Genomic DNA, 25,850 nt, shown 5'->3' with positions numbered 1-25,850 from the left:
AGAAGCGTTTCGCAGAAGCCTCGTATGAAAGCGTTGATAATCTTCAGAGGTGTCTTGATACAACTTTTTCACTTCTGATCCGATAACGATATTGAAGCTTTGCGTATCGACTGATACTATCATTGACCCGATACGATAAAGTGACCTATTTATTGTTAACCAATGGGTCTGTGTGCTGGATAGAAATGCTGGGGTGGACTTCATGCTGGAGCGGAGTGCTTCTATCAGTGATTTCAGATGCAGCCTGATATAATCCAATACACTTTTTATTGGCTAATATTGGATTGGGACACCTCTAGTAATTACAGCCACTTCCTATTGGTTCTGACCATCTCGCCGTGTTTCTGCAGGGGATTTCTTCGAGGCCTGGGAGGTTCTGTTGAACCACATCCAGTCGGCCGCCCTCAGTAAAAACAATGAGGTCTCGCTAGCCGCTCTCAAGAGCTTCCAAGAAATCCTGCAGATCGTCACGCCGGTCAAAGACTCGGACAAAGCAGGGGACGCGCTCGCCGCCATGGGCGTGCCCCCGGTCCTGATCGACCCGCTCTCCGCCTCCGGCCCTGGCAGACCCCTGGTACGGTCAGATTCGCTAGTCGAGAGGCTGACGAGGTATAACGGCGCTGAGCTGCAGGCGCCGCCGCCGGGGGAGGAGTCTGCGCTGGAGGACTCGACGCTGTGGTGGTCCGCGTGGAACACATGGTACCGAGCGGGAACGGAGAGCACGAGGCCCCCCAGCGGCCTGGCCGAGAAGCTGGCCTTCATCCCGAGCCAGCCCTTCCTCACGGCACTGATCCAGATTTTCCCGGCGCTCTACCAGCACATCAAAGCTAACTTCAGCATGGACGACCTGAAGAAGCTGGGGGTGATCCTCCACGGCGCCGTGTCTGTGCCTATAAGCAGCGACGCCTCGCCTTTCATCCTGCCTTCCTACACAGAGGCCACGCTCACTAGCCTGCAGGAAGCTGTGCTCACCGCTCTGGATGTGTTGCAGAAGGTAGGGCGGCACGCGCCTGGAACGCAGCAGAATACCGTGATGAAGGGGTTAATTGTGTGAAATCTGAATTTTCTTGAATCTTTTCTGTTCTTTCATAAAAAGGATCCCAAGACACTTTGCATCTCTGCTGCTAAATCTCAGTGGTGGGGAATATGGATTTCTAATTTTATCGCAATATTTTGTGTTGCTGCTGTGAAAACACTAGAGATTGTGATTTAAAAAAAAACCCTACTAATTACATATTTTGTTGATAACAATGGTTGTGACTGCAGGCACAGCGTTCATAGCGCTGCAAACACAAGTATAAATCTTTAAAATTATTCCGTTTTACAGAGGCACTTACTTAAAAAGAAGTCATTTATAAATGCTGCACATAGTAAGTGCATTAAATCATAATATCGATGCTTTTGTGGAACAAACAGTGGAGAAAATAGTAAAAATAGCATGTCTAATTTTACTGTCAATTTTTTTATTTTTTTGTCTGCCATCAAGAACTGAAATTTATAATGATAAATCAAAATTCTTAGAAGAAGTTTTTCACGATAAATGATTTACCCACCCCATACTAAACCTGTACATCTGGTTTGGACATGTAGGGAATTCAGCATGTATCAAAAAACACTAAAAATACTCAGAGCATGCAGAATTTGTAAATAAAATGTATTTTATTTATAAATTGGCTCATTTATTTTGTTGTACATTTATGTCTACATGGAAAAAGTTAACTCAATATGGCCACTATTTTTTTATGAGGGAACCATGGGCCCCTATACCCCCCCAATTGTGATCGCCACTGGAGTCAACCATGTTGTTTTTGTTTGGACATCCAATCAACGATTCAAAGATTTTGTGGGTGTCTAACTGAATTAGAGGGGCAATATAAGCTGTGTAGCTGTGTTTTTTTGTTTTGTTTTGTTTTTGGGGTGGAGGGTGTTCAAATTGGCTATACAGTTATTGATCATATCAGCAAATATCAGTTATTAACTATAACAGCAATTGGATAGTGATATTGGCTGAAAATGTTCCCATCAGTGCATCCCTACTTGAATCCAAGCAGGCCATTGTTACTGCAATATTGTACCCTAATTATTATGATTTTTTTTTTTGCCTCACAATCAAGGATTAAAAAAAAAAAACAGTTAAAAGCTCTCGGAATCAAAAAAGTAATGCTAGAAATGAGGACAGGTTTTCAGAGCTGCTTCGGGGGAAGATTGTTTGTTTGCATCATCTAATATGCAGTCCTGCGGTGAATGTCAGCGGTGTTTGTTCCTCTCTTCCCTCCCCGCTGCAGGCCATCTGTGTGGGCCCTGAGAACCTGCAGGTCATGTACCCGGCCATCTTTGAGCAGCTGCTACTTTTCGTGGAGTTTTCCTGCAAGCCTCCTCAGTACGGCCGGGTGGAAACCAAACACGTGGCCAACGCTAAATACAACCAGGTACGGACCTCCGACTCACCGTGCCACCTCCACACAATTGTTCTGGATTTTTTGTTTTTGTTACATCAGAGGAGGCTGAATATAATCCAACCTCCTTTCCAATCAAACTGTTCCTCTTATGGAGTATTTTTTTAGAAGCTGTAAGCTATTTCTTTCTGAAAATTCCTCCCTCCTGCATAGATTTGGCTTCCAATATGCACATAGTTTAGTTTGTGTTACCACTTTTCTTTAGTCTTTGAATCATTGAGAGAGATTGCAGTAGTTACAAAACTTCTAATTACATCATCTTTGTTTGTACGCTGGGAAACAACGATTCCTTCAGTCAACAAGTTCACAGACCAGAGTGACGCCGCGCATCATCTGCACAGAATGATGTCAACCGTTGTGATTTAAAACCCAAACAATATTTTGAGAAAAATGCTTGCAGAAGACAATGCGCTGTCCTTATTCTTTTGACCGGGTTCAAAAGAATAAGGGCCTCCGGTTTGGAGCCAATTTAGGTGACCCCAAAAATAAATAAAATCTTTTACTCGTGCAATTAAGAGACATTTAGAAGCTAGGTCTACACCTTAGGATGTTTAATTGATGATCCAGATTGGATTTAATTCAGATGTTGATGAAAGATGTTCAAATCTCTAACTCTACAGTCAACCTTATGTTCTGCAAAGTGTTCATGTCACCATTGTCTTTTTGACATTTTGTCCTACTAAGATCAAATCCTTCATGGAGTCTGTGTGATTAAGTAACACAAAGCAATCCATAATGTGGTTTTCACATTTTTACACACACACACACGCACGCACGCACAGACACACATACACACACGCAAAGATCAAATAAACAAGCAACTAGACAGGTGCAATGAATGGGTCAGATTCTGGTTGTCAAACTGACGCCAAATTTGGCCTGTTATTTAAATATATTTTCCCCACTGGTTTAATAAGAAATTCTACCAGCCAGCCAGCAGATGGCAGAAGCGCTGCTAATACTACAAATCCCAGAATGCTCTGCTGGTGCCACAGATTTCACTTTTGATTCCATTTGTGTGTAAAGTATCAAACTTTGTTTGCTCCAGCATTGATGTGTAAGCAAACTGAAGGACTATTGTTTTTTTTATTTTTATACTTTTGACAGTTATGGTTAAATCTGAATAGAAGAGTAAACTTACGTACAGGGAGATCGTTCATACGTAGACGCCTCATAGAGCGGGTCGGCCTGTTGCTGCGACGCGTCACAGTGTCCGCCATATTGATTCTGCCAGTAACCTGATACAAGTAAATGGACCAAACTTCAGAAAGTGCTTTTCTACAAAGTATTTTAAGTTAATACCCGTCATTGACAGATTTTCTCACACACACTATGTATTCATGTCTATGGTCCATACCAGCTTATCCTTGCAGGGTTGTGTGATGCCTCATGCCTGATCTTGTTTATTTTGACCCTCAGATATAAATTAACGGTTTCAAGCAAAAATACACAAAGTCTAGACTGAAATATTTTGCTCTCTCACATAAAATTCCAACTAAATAACTTTGAGGGTTTTGGTTGGAAAACAGCAAAGTTTTGAAGAGACATTAGACGTTATTTTGTCTGATTGGCTCCAATATCCCTGACTTATTCTGCCCCCACCGGAAAAATAACAAAAATCATTATTACAGCTCATTTTCTTCAAAGTCAACTCCCCTGCTTCAAAGCAGCCGGTTAATTTCAGTCTTTTTCTCATTCTGTTTCTTGGACCCGCTCACCGCGGATAACCAATTTTAGATCCAGCTGTTTGCACCGGTGAGTTTCTTTATCTGCCTCAAGCCCCCCGCCCTCCTCCACCCCGCCCCCTCCCTCATCTATAGTGCCACTAAGCTGATCGGTGATGAGCTCCCCTCTGCGGCAAACCAGGAATCGGTCCGCACGGTGTCTTCTCTCGTGTCTCATCTGCGTCTCACACTCACCCCATGCTGCCCCTCCTCCACCCCCTCCGCCCCTCTGCCTGCCACTAACTGGTGGTTGCGCCTCTGTGTGCACTGTTCGTATGGAGTTCATTTTTCAGTTGACTTTGTAATTTTTGGTGATCCTTTTTTATTTTGTTTGTTTTTTTTTTACACAAGTGTGACTCTCTTTGTTTCTTAAAGGCACATTTTGATGATTTGACTCTAACATGATGGGGCAAAGCTAATAGCAGCGATAAAGTTTCCTCCTTCCTGCTTAAAGTGTGCCTTTAAATCACGCTTTCAGTGTTGCCAGATTTTGAAGAGGGAATGTTTTCTTTCTGATTTTAGATTTTCATGTTAATGTAAAATGTTTTTTTTATTTTTCTTTGCATCCACAGGCAGAGTGGGTTGCCTTAAACTATGTGCCCTTTGCTGAGCGCTCCTTGGAGGTGGTGGTGGACCTTTACCATAAAACGGCGTGCCACAAAGCTGTCATCAACGAGAAGGTTCTGCAGAATATCATCAAGGTATTTATGCTAAATAAATCTGAGCCAAAATGTAAATGTTAAGAAGCATAGTCAAAGAAGTTCATTCATAAAATACTTAGAGAGTTTTGCAAGTTCTGACTTCTCACAGTAATGATAGCAAAGCCGTTTTCATCATGTTTGCCTATGATATTTAGCTTTATAGCACACCTTTCTTTTAAGATTATTATGCAGAATATTTGTCTTGTAAGAACCCTAAAAGTCATTTGTGCATAAAATTGTTTTTCCACAGGCAGTTTCATCCATTGCCATTTTGTCTGTCGTTTTCTTACAGTTTGGTGATTTAATTAAGTTGTTTTTCTTTTCTTGTCATCTTTGTTGATTTTGCAAAATTATGTTGCATGCAAAACTAAACATGGCTGAGTAGATAAATAATTAGATACATAGTCTTTGTTTTCACATCCTACATGCTTTTGAGATGCTAATCAGCTGCTCCCAGTTGGAAATAAATAAAAATACCTTGTTTCCATGGTTACGCATCATAATCAACTATCTGCAAGTACAAACGTAAGAGCAAAAATGCTGCCAGTTGCACCGCATCCACAAACCAACCAACCCAAAAGAAATAAAGACAAACATCAGAACAAACGCAGCAGAGCGATTCAGATTTCCACGGATAAGGAAGTTTCATACATTTCCTTCTAACCGTTCTTCAAAATAATGTTCATAAGATTAACATTGCGTTGTTTTTTCTTTTCTCCTTCTCAAGACTTTAAGAATGCCGCTGGGTTTGAAGTACGCCTGTCCGTCGGAGAGCACCTGGAAGCTCGCCGTGTCGTCTCTGCTCAAGGTGCTGTCCATCGGGTTGCCTGTTGCGCGCCAGCACGCCTCGTCTGGGAAGTTCGACACCATGTGGCCGGAGTTGGCCAACGCCTTTGAAGACTTTCTTTTCACCAAAAGGTACGTTTTCCCCCACAAACCTCGTTGACGCGTGCGGCCTGTTTCAAAATGCTAACTGTTCCTGTTTCTTTTCTTTAGCGCGCCTCCTGACAATCTGTCCATTCAGGAGTTTCAGCAGAACGAATCGATCGATGTTGAGGTATTTTGTCCGTTCGAGCGTCAGAGACGTATCTCAGAAACATTTTCGCTTCTGTTTTTTGCGCCCATCCCCTTCACATTGTGATGGTCTCCTTCCTTTCAGGTGGTCCAGTTGATCAGCACAGAGATTTTACCATTTGCCAATTTCATCCCCAAAGACTTTGTCGGTCAGATCATGACTATGCTCAATAAGGGGTCCATTCACTCCCAAGCTCCCTCGTTCACAGGTAACATTACGGCTGTTTTCACACCTGGTAGTCCGGTGGTCTCGGTTCGTTTGGGGACCAAAATTGCAACATTTATTACATCTTCAGCTGCTGTGATTCGCTTTCACGCTGCACTGTGTAAAATGAACCAAGCACTTTCAAAAACCGGAGACGTCAAGATGTACACAAAAACCTCAACTATGTAAACAACAATGGAGAGGTGTCGGATTTTAGCTGGGGTAGCAGTTCTCTTTTGTCTTTGGTAAAAGACCACAGGGCATTTCTTCCACTAGCGCTAAACTTGCGTATTGGATTTGTTGTATTTTCCCAGAATGCCCTGCACTATCGTCCATTTTTTACTTTTGGAGTGGTCTCTGGTCTGCTAGGTGTTCAGATATGTATTGGAACCACACCAGAGTTAACTTGAATCAAACCAAGACCGAGCTTTTTATGTGGACTAGCGTTTGTTTTTTTTATCCTGCATCAGAATTCAATCACGCGTTTACACCTCCCCAAACAAACCGAACTTTCTAGACGAACAAACTAGAGTTGAATGAAAGTGGCAGCAGCGACCGCTGAAGTGTCACAGAAGGATAGCGGTGGGTTTAACTCCATAGATGCTAATGTGTTCCTTCTTTCTGCAGAGGCTGAGATAGACGTGCGGATGCGGGAAGATTTTTCGAAGGTGTGCTTCGAGACGCTGCTCCAGTTTTCCTTCAGCAACAAGGTGTCCACCCCTCAGGAGGGCTACATCTCTCGAATGGCGCTCTCTGTGCTCCTGAAGAGGGCCCAGGACGTCCTCCGGCGCTACGTGGAGGACGAACAGTTGAGCGGACGCTGTCCGTTACCGAGGTATGTCCTTACGCTTTGACACAGCCGCCACGTTTCCATCGACCATAAAATTGCGCAAATCAATAGTACAAAAATACATTTCCTTAATGGAGACACGCCCATTTTAAAGAAAATGTCTTTTGCTAAAATGTTTTTCCCGCTGAAATGAGAGGTTTTTCTTTTTGGATGTGTATAAATTTGGCAAAACTGCAATTAGAACTTGTGAAAAAGACAAAGAAGATGCCAGGAAGGACGATGATAGCGCAACATGTTTTTAACGATTTAGTGTTTGGAAAATTGTAAAAATTATGTTTCTCATTTAATAAACACACTGCATTTGCGACATTATTGGAATGTCGACAAAGTTTTGCAACATTTGTAGTGGAAATATAACCCATCACAAACTCTGGGTATTTTATTTGGATTTATCAACTAGACCAGCTGTAACTTTTTTCACACTCTTATGAAAATGGCATCAACAAAAGAATACCATAAATTTACTTTGCTGCATTACTCATTTTCTTTCCCCTCTTTCTGATGATTTTCAGGCAGCAAGTGACGGAGATTATCTTCGTTTTGAAAGCTATCAGCACCTTGATGGACTCGCTTAAAAAGACTCAGCCAGAAAACGGTATGTTCCTCACCGTGCCTGAAGAAATCCCTCCACTTTCTGCTTATTAATCTTTTATCTTCTTTTTCCCTTCATGCAGTGGATGGCAACACATGGGCTCAGGTGATCGCTCTGTATCCCACGCTCGTAGAGTGCATTACCTGCTCTTCGTCCGAGGTGAGCGCAGCCCTGAAGGAGGCCCTGGGGCCCTTCAAAGACTTTATGCAGCCTCCCGTCTCCAAAGTCCAGAACGGAGAGTCCTGACCGGACTGACTCTTACACTCCATGTTTTTATAATAATGAAGAAATCTTGAATCTGGATTCTTATCCCGGGGTGCTTCACAAGTGCTTGCACATGAACTCCATTTACGACGATGCGAAGCAGCTCCCCGCCCCCCACAGAGAAGGCCAGACGACTCCAGACTTAATATGCATCATTGTGTGCTTTTCATACGAGCTAATGACACTTAAACCCCTCCGCCTCCATTCACCTTCAGGCTGGCAGCAGTTGCCTGTCGACTACAGAAATAAAAGAGAAAGTTGCAGTGTTGCTCTTGGGTTTGGTTTGTTTTATTCTTCCGGAGACGCCGCATTGATGTACAGTGATTATGTTCTTAGGAAAAGAAAGTCAGAAAATGATCTTACAAATGGAAAAACACAAATTTATTTATTTTTTTGTTTTTTTTTCCACCATTTCCAGCAATGAAGTTCTTTCAAAATGTTATGCAAATAAAAAGAAGAAGAAAAAAAAAACTTCCCCAAATCTTTTAACATTCCATGTCACCTTCAGCCGGCCATCTGAAAAGGGATGTACATGACTGTGTGAAATAAACGGGACATTTCTCCAATCAGCTGTCTGCTTCATTACAAGGCATGCTCAGGGAAACGGCTCTTCTGTTTGCTACACATTTCTTAATATAAATAAATACTAGTGTTTTATTTATTTATATATATCCCAGGGTTTGTTGTGAGACATAGAAAGTCTGGTCCAGCTGTGATCTTTTGATCCAAAATGGCCGACTTCCTGTTTGACTTGGACTCTGACATCAATTGAATTTTCTTGGGGAGCTCTACAAGTGTATCAAATTTTATGCCTCTACGGTAATGTAAGGTCAATGCGGATGGTATTTTGAAAGCTACCAGGTGGCGCTGTTGAGCTGTTTCTGTTGTGATTTTTGCAACGGCCTTAAAATGCGTAATTTTCACGCAGCCTTGACACATCCGCCAACTTTGGTGAGTTTTTGAATATGATAAAGCCTTCAGAAAGCCAATTCATTTGACAGTAATAAAAAGAAGAAGAAACCGCACATTACAATATCGGAGGACCTTAATCGGGTATCATGATGTGATGTCATCGGAGGCATGTGGGCATGAAGGGTTTAAAAAAAATGTATGGTGATTTAAATTAAGGGAAACAAGGCATCCAAACCAACATAGTACTATGTGAAAACATTTATCCAATTGTTAGTTTGTGAAGTAGCTTTGGTGTAACCACGTGTTTTTGTGAGGAGTTGCAGAATCAACTGTCAGACATGAACATGAAAAATATTTTAAACCAAACGCGCTGATCTAAAGACGTGCAAGAACAGATGAGAAACGTCAATTGACGTTTGGTCATTCAGGGCTCAGGTAGCTGGAGGACAAGATGGACTGCATTCATCTTTTTAGGTGTTTAATCCAAGAACATCTACCAGGCTGCGTGCAGTACAGTGGGTGTGGTGATCGCCTTTTCTCCACACGAGCGTGGGGGATTAACATGCATCTTGAGGAGCTCTGCAGCTTCACGGCCTCCTGTGACCTTCGGGAGCCGAGGCTCGGCGTCCCGTCGACAGGTCACATGAAGGGAAGTGAGCCGAGGAGGAGGACGAGGGCAGGTCTGACTGGGCGGGGTTTCCCTCCCAGTTCAAGCGAGCGGCTCGGCAGAGGACAGAAGCAGGACTGCGCGGATATCTTCGACTGCGAGGCATTTTCGACACTGCTCGACTTTTTTCTCTCTATTCTCCTTAAATGTTTTTTTTTTCGGCGTCCTGGTTTTTGTCCGCCTTCAGGCCTCGTTACTGGCTGAGGTAGTAGTTTGTGCTGTTGGTCGGGTTGAGACACTGCCCGCTATGGAGATGACTGCGCAAGCTACTGCCTTGCCAGTGCTGGTGCTGCGCTTCGGCCGAACCACGGACACAAAGTCCCCGCGTCCTGCCGCGCGCTCCGTGGGTCTCCCAGGTAACACGCCCCGCCGAGACTCACGCGGGGTTTTCATTCGTGTGAAAATAAGAAATGTAACTGTTTTTCCCCCTTAATCTCAGAAACTGTCGTGTTTCTCACTGTCACGTGTTTAATAAAAAATTTTTAAAAAGTACAAAAAGAAAAAAAAACCCTCATGTAGTTTTTTTTTATATTTCCTCGTGAATTCAAGTGTCTTTTCTAACTGTATTAAATGTAATGTGACGGTGGGAGTATTTGTTGGGGCTTCCAGCCCCGCGCGCGCGCGGCGTGGGGCTGGACGGTGTGGGAACGATGCATGTAGGTCAGCAGCGCTGTTGCTATGTGCAGAGCAGTGACGTGGCTCGCGCTTCCCACTGAGGTGTCCCACGGTACATCTGCTCTCCCCGCGTGTCCTTTGTTGTCAGCGCTGCTGCTGCATACCGTCACCGTCAGGGCATCAGTCACTGAAGCCGCTCAGATCTGAGCGCGTCTTGCCTCGGTGGGTCTCCCTGGATCCCCTCCACCCCCCAAAATAAAAAATAAAAACGGCTCCAGTGAAGTGACCCCACTCCACCTATCCCCCCCTCGGTGGAGCCGGAAGCAGCTCCGCTGTTAACCTCTGGGAGCCTCCCCGTGCTGCCCAGCAGCATCCGGCCGCTCATTGGTCCGCGGACGGGGGTGGGGTGCGGGACGTGTGAGGAGCTTTGATTGGCTGGAGGCCTGGGTCGACGATTCCTGGAAAGGGGGGGCCCTGCTTTCTTGAGTAAAAGGCCCCTCGCAGAGGAAGAATGACTCCTGCTTTGACCTTCCGAGAGGAGCAACTATGAAATATTTATGAGTTCACACTTGATATGATGACTGTGTTCATCCCAGGAGGGGCTCCGCTCTCCTCTCCGGGCCCTCCAGCATCTCTGTGCTGAACCCGCAAATAAATCCTACTGCAAGGACCTCGCCTGCTGCAAGCTGGAGCCACGGTTTCTGCTTCCCTCGTTTGTGATTGCAGCTCCTCGGCTTTAGACCCAGACTGGATGTTAGTGATGTTGCGTAAAGCTCCAACAGGTTTCTCTCATGGGGCGATGCAGGCGCTGTGGCTGTGAGTGTCATAGTCCAGCTGTAAGGAGATGCAGCCAACAGCTCACCAAGCTGCACCTGAGCCGTGCTGCACATAAATCACACATATATATGTTGCAACAACAGACGTCGAGATTTGAAAGACCAACACGGGGGGAAATGGTTTTCAGCAAAAAATACAGGGTGTGTTTCAATACGAGGTCTCCTTCAACATGACTAAATAACATACGTTCATATTCATGAGAGTGAAATATATGCACACTGATGACTTAAAAAAAAAAAATTCCAGGAATTGCTTTGGTAAATGTGAATGAATTAGGATGTTCGCCGATTCTCGGATGAGAGCCACACTATCCTGATTGTTTGTGAAACAGTTTTGAAAGTGGCGCCTCAGTTTCCTCCCACTTCAACGATTCTGCGTTCAGCTGTTCTACACCGTCACAAAAAGTAAACAATACACCGGAGTTTGTGGGTCGAAGTCAGAGGGATGTGAATACTTTTGCGAAGGAACTGCAAATTGGAACTTGTACCTGCTGATGGAGGTGGACCACCGCCAGCCCACGCCCATCACGTCCAGGGCCGGATGTAGAAGGATGTGGGCCCCCGGGGCTGGAGCCAAACTGGTGGCCCGTCCACCAAAAACATATTTCACACATGCAAATTACAGAAAAGTCAATCAACACGTCGGTGGGTACGACTCAACGCTCTATGCTGTATGGTGGACTAGGAATTCATAACCTTCTAATTCCATTGATTTAATATATTAATAAAATCCAACAATTTCAAAACACCTAATTTGATATGGGTTTGTGAGTTTCCTAAGAGTTTGCTTGGAAACTATTTACTCGTTAAAAAAAATAAATAAAATACCTGTTGCCCCAAAAACCTTGGCACCCTGGGTTACTGCCCCGACATGCCCGCTCTCATCACCAGCTTCGCTCACACACAGGTGGCTGCAGATTCACTTATGTTAGTCAGGGGCAAAACAAATAAAAATGTCATCCTGGGGTGAAAAACGTGATAAAAAAAAAGGTAGTGCTTCTCTTCTCCTCGTAAAATAGATGAGCGTCTCACTCCGGGGGCCCTCCACCTCCACTCTCCATCTCACTTCAGATGGGTGGGGTGGGAGTGCTGTGACCTTGGAAAAAACAAGCCACCCACGGCAATGACTGTGTCATCGCTGCCGTCATCCAATCTGGACCACACACACACACATACACACACACACACACACACGTTGAGAGTAGGAGTGGAGTGCCAGATCAGTGCTGGTCTGACTGCAGGGGCGGATGTGGCGCTGGTTCTGACGGGACCAGATGGTCCTTGGAGCTCCTGCTGAGAAGGTGGGAACGTGTGAGAGTTTAGCGAGGGGAGGGGGGGGGGGGGGGTGAGGACAGACGAACCCAAATGACAACAGACTCAAACAGGTTCCTGTCCACCATCAACTCATCTGGTTCGGTTATGGGTTCTGGTTCTGTTGCGTGACTCGCCATTTTCTGCACCACATCATTTGATTATGAGCCACTTTATTTGAAATGTGACAAAACATGAGTGGTTTTAAAATTACAAAATGTGAGGGAAAAAACTCAAACTAAACCGACGGCTAGAAAAGATTATTGTGCGGTTTCTGACATTTTTGCTCTTCCACAAAAGTAGCGTCTCATTCTGCTCTTCCTGGAATATCTCATTTGTGTTTTTCCATGGCCGACGGTGTGAAACCTTTAATCGTCCTTTCAAGGCCTCTTGTATCCTGACCTGCTTTCATTCGCACTCCGAACCGGCCAATCAGAGCGACTGTAGCCTCTTTTATTGTCTTTCTTACACACCTGCTGCAGCAAAGGAAGGCACTTCACATTTTACTTTGAATATTTTATGCCACCAGAGCTGCTCAAAATCACACCAAAGTTGCAGCTTAATCCCCACCAACTCAATGTGTGGTCCCTTTAAAGAGACAGCAATTAGGTAACCCTAAAACACAAGGAAACCATTTAACCGATCTTAAGAATGTTTTTTTTTTTTTTTTTTTACAAAAATCTATGGTTGAGACTGCAAAAAAAACACATTTCAACTAAATACTCGGCAATGGATTTGTGAAGGGAAACAAAAGTAGATGCAATGTAACATTTTACTATGAAAACAACAAAGAATCAGAACAATTTCATTCTGAGATTTCTTTCTTCTTTTTTAAATTCACTGAACCTTTTTTTTTTTTTAAACTATCCTCTGATTTTAAAAATCTTGCAAACTGCATGTTTTTGTTCCTCGACAGAAGAGCGTCCGCTGGAGTTTTTTTTAACATTTCAATGAATCGACTCTGTTCCCGCGTTTTACACCAATGTACACAGCGGCTAACACCAAGACGAGATCCACATAAAAACAATAAAATGGAAATATGGACGGGAAAAAAAATCCAAACAAAAAAACCTCTGGTGCTGTACAGTACTAATCACACTCTTTGAAAGTTTTCTTTTTTTTTTTTTTTTCACTTTTGGTCACATTTTAAACACAAACTTAATATATCAAACATGTTTTCCGACATGTTTTACTCCCGATACGGCAAAATAAAACTTACGCAGCCACCCACTAGCTTCAGAAGCAATTTGCTGTCAGCCTAATTAAATTAAAAATATTCATCATACTCAACAATCTGAAAACAAACACGCGTAGGTAAAAATTAGGACTGGGGCTGGCACGGCCTAGTCAAAGTCCAGATCTAAATATTATTGGGAATACGCTGCAAGAGGTGAAAATGTATGTCCACATATACTCCCATATGTGATGATTTAGGACAGGCAAACAAAAACAAATAATCACCATTAAACACTGAAGTTTGTGTGACTGCCCATTTCAAAACGCGTGAAGGTTCAAGGGGTGTGAATACTTTTCCAAGGCACTTTAAGTTGAAGTTCCTCTTGCACTCACAAAACTCAACCTGGACAGAAACACGGAAAAAACCCAACAACAACATAGTGATGGTAGACGTGGAAGGTGATTGTCCACTCAGCGTCATTTAGAAGAACTTTATGAAAAAAAAAAAAAAACATTAATCAATTCGTGAGGGAGGCACCCGTCAGTGAAAGGAATGAGGAAGAGGAAGACAGAAAGTTCTCAAAGTGCAACAGAAAGAGGCCTTTTGTTCGTTCTTTTTCGATTAGTCGAACCTGGGCCGGGAATTGTAGTTCTGCTAAGTCTAGTTCACCGAAACGCTAACCTGGCTGACAGACTCCGAATGATTTGACATTTTATTTTTCTCCATTTCAGTGCCAAGACCTTTTTTTTTTTTTTTTCCTCGTACATCATACAAATATTCCACAAATCCCAGTTTTGTCAAACGCTGTGCTGGTATTTACACGCATCACATTTATAAATATTGTGCACTGTGAAGTAACGGCGGTCCTGAGACGCGCGTCACCGCGCCGTCCGCCAGAGAGTCTCAGTTAAAGATGGCTTCCTCGAGACTTAAGAAAGAAAAAACAAACAAAACAAAAAAAAAGATTCAAGTCATCAGCCGCTCCTTTCCTTGTCTGGTTTCTCGTTTTCTTCTTTACCACAGAAAGAAATCCAAGTTCGGAGAAGAAGAAACGGATCCTTCCCGGAAATCCGCATGTTTTTACAACAACAACAAAACAACAAAAAAGAGGAAAACATTTTGGGCTGTCTATTGTTCCTCTGCTAGTTCTGCTTGTTCCCGTACACGAGGGGGATGATGTAGACGGAGATGTCGTCTCCGGAACCCAATCTGTCGTTGGATATCCTCCAGCCGCGATCCTTCAGCTCGCCGCGCGCCCTCATGACCAGGTCCTGAGCGGCCATTGTGTACCTGTCAAAGCAGACGGGATTAATGAAACGCCGCGTAGATACGCCGTGTGCCAAACTGGAGGCCCGAGGGCCAACATCCTGCCCGCCGCAGCATCTGACGTGGCCCACCGGACTCCAGAGGGACGCGTTTACGGAACCTTCCAGGTGACGTGTGAACTTAAATATGATCTCGTCAATCAAATCAATGTGGGTTTTATCTGTTTACTGCCAAATTTCATCAATCTGTCTCAGTTTTTTGCGATTCTGTGACAGTAGAAATGGACGGATCCTCGCTCTATTTCGCGCCAATGAACGATCGCGAGTTTATCGCAGATTTGATTAAAAGGCCTCTCAAGTACGGAGAGGCTCATCAACACAGCGACCATTTTATATTTAAAAATGATGTCATCGGATGGATCAAAGTATAAAGTTATGTGGACAGTTTTGGTATTTTAAAGCCCAAAATTAAAATGGCTCATGTAAATAACATAGTGACGATCAGGAAAAGAAATATTTTTACAGAATTAATATGAAATTTATGAAACTTTAACTGTGTCTAATGAAGTTTTAGTTGAAACAAGCTTGTTCTTCATTTGATGGAGTTTTACGCAGATAAGAGTAGCGTTATCTTGTAATTAAATTACTCAAGTAAAAACAAAAATCACTCTTAAACTTAAACTACTCCTCAAAGAGGAATTTTACCAAAAGGTTGCTGGAGTAAATTAGCTGAGTTAATGCCCAACTCTGCATACTCCCACCCGCAGGTGGCAGTAGTTCTTACTTCTACTAGTCTGCTGACTCAGCCTTATCCGATCGATACGGCAAGTAACAAAAAGTCCCGCCTACCACCACAGCGCAATTAACACCACAAAATATTGCAAAAAACAATTGCAAAATCTCGCAGGAACCGAAAAAAATCTCTGTTCAATACTGTTTAATTGTACAAATGCAGACATGTCTATTTAATAATATTTTAGCAGTTTGTTAACTGGATTTTATCAATATTCTCCAGCAAAACCAACCCGTTAAGAACATTCATGATCCGTGACGTGGCCAAAAATTAAAATGAGTTTCAAGGTGATATCCTGATAAATACAATTGTTTCACAAAACAAATGAGTAAAAAAATCACATTGGAAACTAAAAAAAATTAATTGAAAGTGTGAAGCTGTGCTTAGAGGAATATTCTAAAAAGACGTTAGAGAAACGTAATTTTTTTTTCTTTTTCCCCAATAGTGAATCTAAATGTTTTGAAAATTTTGCATAATCTGAGCCAGATGAACTCTGTCAGGAGAGACCGGGGTGAGCAGAAGTTCAGGCCTGACTGGCTGCAGCTGCGCTCGGACCGGGGCAGGACAGGACGGCGCGGGGGGAGGGAGTCGGGTCGGGGTGGAAGAACGTGCCTGTGCTGGTCGTCTGGGTCGCAGTTCGCCAGGAAACCGGCGACCGCTTCGGCCACTTCCTGGTTAGAGAGGACGTCCCACAGGCCGTCGGTTCCCAGAATCAGAACGTCATCTGGTCCGTGCTCGAACTGCGATAAGGGGTAAACTCTGACCTGGAGGTGGACGAGGGGGGAAAGGCAAGAGTGGAGATTGAGAAGTTTTAGAATAAAACTCAATAGAAATACAGTAAACAGCCACAGCATTATGCTATTTCTCATAGTAGTAACATAAGCTGAGTGGATTTACTTCCCATCTTATGTCCGACATAAATATTGTCTTGAATTTGGCTCAAACCACCAAACAGCAATGCAAGCTCCAAATGCTTACTAATGCATAGTTAAATCATGAAAAATTATTTATAGGTCAATTTGTCTTCAGAAACAGTTGCTGTGTTTAGCCAAGATGAACAAAGTTCACTGGGGGTTTGTGCTCCAGTCCACTGACATGTTAGTGAAAAATATTTTTTGTGTTTTCTATTTTAAGATTTTAATTTGTCAGTGAAAATTTCCAATGCCCCCACAAAAAAAAAAAAAGTTAAATAATTTCTAAATAGTAGAAGGCCGCACAAAATAATTTCAAGGTCTGCAAAAGGGCCCACGAGCCACATTTTGGACATCCCTTGTAAAAGGTGTGAAAATTTCAGTGTTTTTCCATTTTTAAATGATAAAAACTAGAACACGTTCCTGTAAATGCCATATTTAGCATGCTGCACAGCTTCTAAACACTTTTGAATTCCTGTATGAGAACTACAAGGAGCCTTTTTTTAAAAAATAAAATACAATAAAATAAAGAATTTTTATTCTGTAAACTTTCTGCCCACACGACCTTTATCCCTCTGATCCGGAGGGAGGGTCACAGCAGACAGACGACCTCGCAGCCGAGAAAAGAGCTCAGCGCTCAGCCGCTGTGAAGATAGATAAAGAAATGTGACGGCCCTCTGTCTGGGTTACTCAGTGAACCTCATGACTTCAGTCAGGCTTCCCAGAACAAAACACAGATGACCCAATAATTCCTGGATTTCTCAATACAGCAGCAAAAAGCTCTCTTGTGGATTCAGATCGAATCTTATGTTCAAACTAAAAACAAACAAATCAATTGAACACCTCATGCTGACTGTTTTTCAGCACCAATTAAAACATTACTCTGAATCTTCAGAACGACGTCTCTCACTGAAGCGTCTCGACTCGTCTCAGATGAACGAGGCTTGACCTGCGCCTGAACTCGGCAGCAGCGGAGCGAGGTTGGAGAGAGGTCACTTGGTGACTAATGCAATCGTGTGCAGTCTTTGCTACGAGGGGAAAGGACTGTGGGGAGGGTTAGAGTGCACACTCTTCAATGCAAAGGGGCCTTTATAATTGGTATCTACGGAGATAAATTAGGGGCAGAGATTTTGTAAAAAAAAAAAAAAAACTTTTATTTGAGAGTGAAAAAGTTTGGAAATTGAAAAATATTTTTAAAACAAAAACAAAAGTTTCAAAAAATACTTTCCAGAGTCAAGGTTTGTTTCTTTTTTTTTTTCATAAACAATTTTTTTTTATCTCTTTTCAGCTCTGTAGTTACCTTGCGTATTTTTGTTTCATCAAACGCGTGCAGGTCCTGTCAGTCTTTTTTCAGTACAGTTCAGTCCTGTAGAACTGTCTGCGTAAAGCTTAAAGTTTTGTTTCACTTGTAAATCCAAGTTAGACAAAGAAAAAAATTATTTGTGCCCAAAAATCTGAGAAATGGTGTGAATTTTATAAATATAAATACATGAAGCAACAGGAATTCATGACAGACAGTATTAATATTATTATTTATTATATTATCATAATAAAAAAAAGCCAGCTTTAATTATGAGACTTGTTGGTTACAATTTTACCTTGACACAAGTTTCATTTTTAAAGGATTTAAAGGACTGGAGCTACAAAAAAAGGAACATTTTGATTTTAATTAAATCCAGTAAGTTGATTCCGTCTATATTACACAGTCAGAGGTAGCTAAAAGCTGATAAGGCGATTCATCGACCTGACTGTGCAGGTTGCTAAAGATAAGAGACGTGGAAATAGTCGGCATACCTCTGGGCAGCAGGACAGAAAGGGTTTGATGTAAATGTTGGAGTCGTGAACTCTCAGGTTGTGGTCCCCGAAGCCTCTCGTGACCCCGATGGTCGCCAGCACTCTTGCCTGCAAAACGATCAGAGACATGCGTTACTCGGCCACCATCCGGGATCCGTTTCTTTCGTCTCCTCGTTTCACGTAAAACTTAAAACGCCTCAGAGCCGTCAGAGAAAGGCTCAGCCTTCCAGGAAACCTTTTACTCGTGAACTCGGCTCTGATCATCAGAGCTTTGGATCTGTATTTTTAAAGGTCAGGATAAATTACGCACGTCTGACAAAGAACAGACCACACAGTTAGGAACTAAGTCACCAGTGGTCGTTCATTATTTAGAAATAAGAAATTTCAAACAACATATTTGAGAATACCAATATAAATATGTACCATATGGTTATTTTCTACGACCTTTCAAAGCAGCAGAGCCGCTGATGGAATAGATTCACATCTTTCTCATCTGGCTTTGACCTTTTCAACACATCTCAAGTATGCTGCACTGTACTCACGACGTCACAGCCAGGAGGGAGAAGCAGCAGGGAATGAACAATGCGCTGATCGCATGACTGCAATTTTTAAACTCTGAGCCAAAGTGCCAATAAAATTGCTCCATACTTTCGTTATCTAATGTTTGCGTTCTAGTAGCGCCGCAACAAAAATCTTCTTGGGGTGAACAGTAAAAATCTTAGGCTTACACAAGTTAAAATAAATAAATAAATAAATACAGCAAGAAAGTGTTATTGACAGTGAAATAACCTGCCAGTGGAACTAGTACTTTTCCATCAATACTAAGGATTATTTTTTTAGATTTATTTTGTTATATATGTTGGGTTTTATATTTATGTCTTGATTGATCAACATGACTATGCCTTTGCATGAACTTAACATGGCCAAGCTTTTTTTCCAGTGGGGCTGTGGCCCCCTTCAGCCCACCTCTTGGGAGCACCACTGTTACATTCCGATAAACCTGAAATCCCTGGGTCATTTTGTCGACCAAGTTTTCCTAAGAAAATATTTTTATAGTAAGATTTAATTAAACACAGGCTGACAACATTTACTAAATAAGTCGATTAAAAAAATGAAGCAGTTGGAATTTATTTAGAACAAAGCGGTGGTTTTGAAAATCACCGAACACAGCAGGACTGAATACAAGATTTGAGATTTTAATAAAAAATAAATAAAAGTATTCTTTTCCTTTAACTTCCGAATTAAGGCATAAAATCTGAAAAACGACTGATTAAAGTTTTTGGCTACGATTTGACAAAAAGGGCTCAGGAGGTATACATAGAGCCACGTAGCTGAAACATAAGTCACATTTCTCAACTTTCATTGGTTCCTCTCTGCAGCAAGCGGCACACATGAAAGTGCTTTCATTCAACTCTGGCTCTCTTCCAGCTACATTATCCCCACGTACATAAACACCGTCCTGTCAGGCGGCAACTGATGTTGGAAAAATAAGCCCACAAATGAGTCCTGCTGCCCCGAACGATGCCAGGCGGAGAGGTTCGCTTACAGACAAGGCTTTCACCGCAGCGGAAGTGACTGTCAGCGAGAGGCTGCCGGGCAACGCTTACCTTCTTCCCCTCGCCGTAGATCAGAGGGAACTTCAGGTCATCGTCCTCGATGGTTTTATAGGCCCTGAGCGAGAGAAAGACGATGCGTTAATGGATTTCTTATGATTTGAAGTAGCTTTATGTCAGCTTTGACATTAAGAGCGCTGTATTGTTAACCCTATTTCTAAGTCAGTTTGGATAAAAGCATCTGCCGAAATCATACAACACAAAGACAATCAGCAACACAAGCCAGTAAAAACGTATTCTTTACGTTTCACATATTGAATACACAGGGAAGATGCTGGAATCATCTGTTTGGGAACCTTGTGGATTCTCAAAAAGCCAGAGGGGATCACTGTGGCTCAATTGCTTGGCAACCAAAGCAACCCACGGTTTCTTTTTTTTCCCCTGAAAAACGAGCATAATGCAACCAAAAGCTTGAAGAGGGATGTTGAGAAAACTGTAAAAGACATGAAAAATCTGAATTATGCAGCAGTAGCCAAAGGGCACAACTACATTAGAAACTTTGAATGGCGTTTCTAATTTATACTGTGTTCCAAAGTATTGTGCAGGTGATATGTTCTCAGATTTTCTTAAAAGGTTAATGCAAATGATGGTCAGTATAATGTTCAAGTCATGAACTATTACTGTATAAATCAAATTTTACAGAACAAAGCTCCCCATGAGAACAGTTTTTTTTTTTAAATAAAAAACTCAAAATACACTGTTCCAAATTATTATGCACAGCAGATTTCTAAACATTTTATGGATTACAAAGAACTGCAAACGGTCATTCTTTGAATGTGCAGCATTAAGTTGGTCACATGTACCAAAATCAAAATCTATTCCAATCAAAAACATCTTAAAAGACCAAGTTGCATGATAAGACAGGACCCTTTTTGATATCACCTGCACAATTCTTGCATCCATTGAACTTGTGAGTTTGTGGAAAGTTTCTGCCTGAATTTATTTACAGGATGTCAGAAAACCTTCCCAGAGCTGCTATTTGATATGAACTGCATTCCACCCTCAGATCTTCTGCTTGAGGAAACTCCAAAGGTTCTCAATAGGGTCAGAGGTCAGAGGAGGATGGTGACCACACCATGAGTTTCTCCCCTTTTGTGCCCAAAGCAGCAAATGACACGGTGGTATTCCTTGCAGCATTCCTTGTCATGCATCAAGATGATCTTCCTACTGAAGGTTCGGCTCTTCTTTTTGAACTATGAAAGAAAGTGATCAGTCAGAAAGTCCAAATACTTTGCTGAGGTCATTTTCACACCTTCAGGGTCTCTGAAGGGGCCGACCAGCCGTCTCTGCCTCTTTCTCTCTCTCTCTCTCCCCATGATTTGGGCCCCAAGCATGACTCCACCACCTCCTTGCCGACGTCACAGCCGTGTTGGGACGTGGTGGCCATCCACCACCAATCCACGACCGCGTCCATCTGGACCATCCAGGGTTGGACAGCAGTCATCAGTGAACAAGTCTGTTTGAAAATGAATCTTTATGTACGGCTGGGCCCACAGAGACAGTTTCTGCTTGTGAGCCCTGGCCAGGGGCCCAATAGTCGGCTCAGACACCACAAGCCTCCGGAGGATCCTCCACCTCGAGGTTCCAGAGGCACCAGCAGCTTCAAATCACTGTTTGCTACTTTAAGGGCATTTTATCAGCTACTCTCTTAATCCCATGAATTTGTCTAACAGAAACCTTCCTCTTTAGCCTTTATCTGTACAAACCCATCTTTGTTCTGAATCAGCCACAAATCTCTTCACAGTACGATGATAACGCTTCAGTTTTTATGAAATAGCTATTGTTTTCATACTTTGTCAAATAGCACTACACTATTTGAAGATTTTCATCAGCAGAGATCCTTTCTCTTTCCCATATTGCTTGAAACCTGTGGCCTGATTAATAATGTAGAACATCCTTCTTAAGTAGATTTGATTAATTGAGCACATCAGACACACTAATCAACCAGCTCTGAAATTAATTATAGTGATTCAAAGAGCCCTGACACACAATACCATCTATGAATTTAATGGCACAACAAAAAATGTAACCTTTATGACACTTAAATCCAATTTGCATAATTTGGAATGCAGTGTAAAGTATGTGGAAGCAGCTTAGCTGTAAAAGAGCACAAAGCTCTGGCAGGATTTATTTCAAGATGGCTAAAAACAATCACAGAAAGCTTAATGTTTCATAGAGTGTAGCAGACATCAATACCGAAAGCCAGAGCCAGAATTTTCTGAATGAGTAGAATGTTTTAGAAATGTAAATAGCACAAAAACGCTAAAAGTCCAAAAATTAGCAACCAGAAAAGTCGGATGCCTCACAGCTTTCACATAATAAAAGCAACATGCCGATGATAATCGAGTTGTCGTCGCACCGGTTTTTATCTGGCTCGGCAAAAATGCTTTTCCATTTGAGCAGGAGTCTGGGTTATTCCTACGTTTTGGGTCAAAAGAAGCTGGAAAGTTTGGGCCTCGCTGTTATAAATAAAGTATACCGTGCCGTAGCCTCGCCCCTCCCATGCCGAATGCATTTCAGCTGCTCTGAAACACAAGAGCAGGATGGTTTTCACATCACTGCTGGTTTCACTCAGAGAGCCCATATGTTTCCAACTCAGGCGAGCGCTAAAAACGCTGCACTCAGCAGTTCTCGGAGCGGCGCAGGCCATCAAGGCGAGCACAACAGAATGAGACTGCTCCGAGCAAAAACAGTAGATGTTACGTAAGACTGACGGCATCTACTTTAAAAGGACCAAACCTCCCTGGAGAGCTTTTGAGGACGGCGTCCATTTTGAGACCCGCGTCTTGCGAGATGAACCCTGATGTTCCCCTCACCGAGCGCAAAACCAGCAACACAAGTTGCCGAGCAGCTGGGGAGTCCGAGCACAACGCCGAGCGTTTTCACACTCGACGGCTGTTTGGCAGCCCGAGCCACAGCAGCGCGTGACTAACCAGAGGTGAGTTGAGTGGGGAGGAGGGCTGACCGTCTCCTCCTCAGTGGGCGACTTCAGGCCGGAGGGAGAGAGGAGCTGTGATTACATCTAGTTAGAATCCATCACAATGACTACACCATCTTACAGTGCCTTGTCTGTTCAACGTTTTTACGTCAGAAGCACAAACTCATGCACATTGTGTCGATGACGCAAAGCATTCAAAGACGGCCTCTACCAGACTTTGGACATTGAGAGATTAGATCATCTATTGACTGATTAATTTATCGGTTTTTCTTTCAGCAAATTGCGTTTTTAGAGTTAACAAATTTATCGATTACTAAATTAGTTGATGATTATTTCAATGATCGACTCAACGCAATTAATCTGATTAATCGTTTCGGCCCGGCGAGAGATGGAAACTTTCTGCCTCCGCTGCAAAATGGCTCAAGCTTTTCTCCATCAGATGGTGAGCAATTTTCTAATCTGACCGCCACGTCTTGGTCGGTTTGTAGTCAGGAGTTGTTCAGTAGCGAACATGAGATGTTCAAATCCGGTCAAATAAATGTTTTTTTAGCCTGATTTAATCTCCTCTTCTCAACTTTCTTCATCACTCGTTTGCTGTGTTGTTTTGGTCCATGATACCGTTTGTTCTCCAATGTTCTCCAACGCGCAACACCTGCATCACACTGCATACCTGTCACGTTTTGTCCGGGAACTTTAAGCTCCTGCATCCTTATTTTCCTGTAAATATTGTGAGGACCCAGAGTTTGACTGTGACCTCACAGATGAGACCTTTATATGTTCAATTTGGACATGAACGAATCAAAATTTTTGAGTCCAAATTGCTCGAAACGTGACTTTTTGTTGACCTTTCCAGACTGATTAACATCAGCGATGTTGTTTCTCATCAGTTCCTGAATTTGTTTGATCTTGCATTTTGAGCAGCGAAGCCGCAGCAGAACTGGGTTGTGGGAAGAACCTGATTAAAAATACATCACAAAGAGTCTGCGCTGCGGAGACGACAAGCAGGCTGAGACCTCTGGGCCCGGCAACGCTGACCTACATGCGCCGAGGCGAAGCCGAGCCACCGAACGGGAGCGGCGATGAGGAGGCACCGGAAATAATCCTGCTCGTCTCCTCCGTTCCGCCGCCACCGCGGTGTGTGTTCCTGCAGGTGGGACACACACCGCGGCCTTTGTTCCTCTGCATTTTCACATCTGTGTCTCACTTTTTACGGATGGTACTCCTTTTTTTAAAAATTTTTTTATCACTCCTCCAGAAAAGCGTCTGAAGGTGAAGGAAGCTTTTCCTTCCTGGTATCCTCACCTTGATAATACTGCAGAAAAGAGACTTTGTTAGGATGACTCACAAGTGGAAAAGAAGCCGGCCCACAGCATCACAAGTCCTCTGCTGTACCTAACAAGGTGGATTAAGTTTTTATCCACATGCTCATCTTTTGCTTTGCACAATATCCGAAAAGTTTAATCACAGCTTCATCTGACAAAACATGTTTTGCAATCGACCTACTAGCAGCTCTTACAGCTGTTGACCTTCTGACCTTTCCAGAAACTGAATGACTCGGTTCAGTTTCTCAAAGTATCAAAGTTCACAAAGAATTTGCTGCAGAGATTTCTGCCGAGGTCAAGATGAAAGAGAAAACTGAACGGCCAAAAAGAAGCAGCCAAAGAAGAAAAACAGGAATAAAAAAAAGCAATGTGGACGGAAAGTAAAAGATGGAAAGAAGGAAGGAATGGAAAAAAAGAAGGACAGAAGGAAAAAACAAAGCAAAGAAAGGCAGGATAATAGGAGCCAAAGGAGAACAAAGGAAAGAAAGAAGAAATGAAGAAAAAGAATCACTGAAGGAATGGCAAAAAGGAAATGAAAGAAAAAATGAGAGACCTGGCAGAAAGCCAGGGAAGAATGGAAGGAAGTGTTGTAGAAAAGAAGGAAGAACATCTAGAAATAAAAACATCTCTAACGTATCCAGATCTTGAAAATAATTCTAATTCTAGGTTTTTCCTGCCTGCTTTAAGCAGAGATTGGGCTCCTCATGTCCATCTCTGTGGCTTTTTCCTCCCCCCCCAAAAAAACAGATGGCACGGCATAAAGATAGCATCTAATATCTATTATGGAAACTCCAGGATGCCTCCACCTCCCCCGACCCGTCCTCCTGACTGGACGGAGGCCAGATGAACCAGCGTCCACGTCGTGCTCCGTCTCCTTCTGCCTGGTTAAATGTGTGCGTTTTGGTCAGAAAATGGTTATTATTTGAAGTGATGTTTTCTTGTCTTTCTTATTTTGAAGGGTGGCTTAGAAAACTTCGCCCTCTTCTAATTTTATATACGAAGAAACGGATGACAGCCTTAAATTGTCAGAGAAAAATTAACCGACTTGAGAAACATAAAAGCATAAATTCAAACTAATTCAAATTTATCTCGCATTTGACTAAATGTACTCAAATTCTGTACGTCGTCATCGAAGTGCAAGAAAGCTGTCGAGGTTGCACTTCTGAGGAACGGGCATTAAATCGACGAGTCTTGAAACAAACCCACCATCCCGACATGGTGAAGTCCCGGTACAGCATCCTCTTCCCCACCTCCTTCCTCTGCACGCGCCGTGGGAACTCCAGGTGTGTGAACTCGTTCCCCAGCAGGTGTGGCTGCATGTACGCCTTCGAAACGAGAGGAGAGAAAAGCTTAAGAGCGGAAGACACTGCACCAGGGGCTGGGAAAACGTTTAAAGATTCTCCTTGAAGATGATTCAGTGAATGAGGACGCATCGGAGCTGACTGTGAAACCTGATTTGTTTGAACTGTTTTGATTCAGTTGAGCTTTCAGATGCGGCAGCTTCATCTAAACCTTCAGCCTGCGTGCTGCACCCGATCGATCCGTTTGATTAGATCTCGGATTTTAGATATGATTTATCTGAACAGATACTACTGGATAAAGATACTCTAATTCAAACATTTACCTGAAAAACTTTCTCACAATCGAGATGTGTTACTACAATACGATCTTCCTTTGTTATCTACAAATCCAACAGATTCCACTTCGGTCACGTAAATGATAAATGTACATTTGGATTCCCGCGTTACTTTTGGAGTACCACAGGGTTCAGTGCTTGGTCCATTTCCTTTTCCTGACCCTCCTATATTCTCCTACCACTGTCAAAATTTG

The 25,850-nt window shown here is 42.8% G+C and overlaps 2 protein-coding genes across 3 annotated transcripts in view; one reads left to right on the top strand and one right to left on the bottom strand.

The window, feature by feature from the left end:
• Positions 1-8,432, top strand: part of mon2 (MON2 homolog, regulator of endosome-to-Golgi trafficking) — a 34,198-nt gene extending 25,766 nt beyond the window's left edge. The window contains exons 26-35 of one of the 2 annotated variants that reach the window (XM_055041526.1): positions 351-994; positions 2,286-2,429; positions 4,194-4,211; positions 4,753-4,881; positions 5,609-5,799; positions 5,878-5,938; positions 6,041-6,164; positions 6,788-6,995; positions 7,523-7,605; positions 7,685-8,432. In XM_055041526.1, coding sequence (XP_054897501.1) covers positions 351-994; positions 2,286-2,429; positions 4,194-4,211; positions 4,753-4,881; positions 5,609-5,799; positions 5,878-5,938; positions 6,041-6,164; positions 6,788-6,995; positions 7,523-7,605; positions 7,685-7,848 — 1,766 coding nt within the window. In that variant the 3' untranslated portion in view covers positions 7,849-8,432. The remainder of the gene's footprint in view (positions 1-350; positions 995-2,285; positions 2,430-4,193; positions 4,212-4,752; positions 4,882-5,608; positions 5,800-5,877; positions 5,939-6,040; positions 6,165-6,787; positions 6,996-7,522; positions 7,606-7,684) is intronic. The other variant, XM_055041532.1, reaches the window with a different exon arrangement.
• Positions 8,433-12,363: 3,931 nt separating this feature from the next.
• The window catches only part of ppm1h (protein phosphatase, Mg2+/Mn2+ dependent, 1H), a 30,204-nt gene continuing 16,717 nt past the window's right edge, over positions 12,364-25,850 (bottom strand). The window contains exons 6-10 of the mRNA XM_055037507.1: positions 25,227-25,345; positions 19,755-19,818; positions 18,148-18,255; positions 16,055-16,206; positions 12,364-14,674 (exon numbers count right to left, since the gene is read on the bottom strand). Coding sequence (XP_054893482.1) covers positions 14,527-14,674; positions 16,055-16,206; positions 18,148-18,255; positions 19,755-19,818; positions 25,227-25,345 — 591 coding nt within the window. The 3' untranslated portion in view covers positions 12,364-14,526. The remainder of the gene's footprint in view (positions 14,675-16,054; positions 16,207-18,147; positions 18,256-19,754; positions 19,819-25,226; positions 25,346-25,850) is intronic.

The sequence above is a fragment of the Poeciliopsis prolifica genome, unplaced genomic scaffold (genome assembly GCF_027474105.1).
Source record: "Poeciliopsis prolifica strain line A6 unplaced genomic scaffold, Auburn_PproV2 SCAFFOLD001, whole genome shotgun sequence".
Taxonomy (NCBI): domain Eukaryota; kingdom Metazoa; phylum Chordata; class Actinopteri; order Cyprinodontiformes; family Poeciliidae; genus Poeciliopsis; species Poeciliopsis prolifica.
Note: the sequence above shows the minus strand (reverse complement) of the source record. Positions and strands in the feature narration are given on the sequence as shown.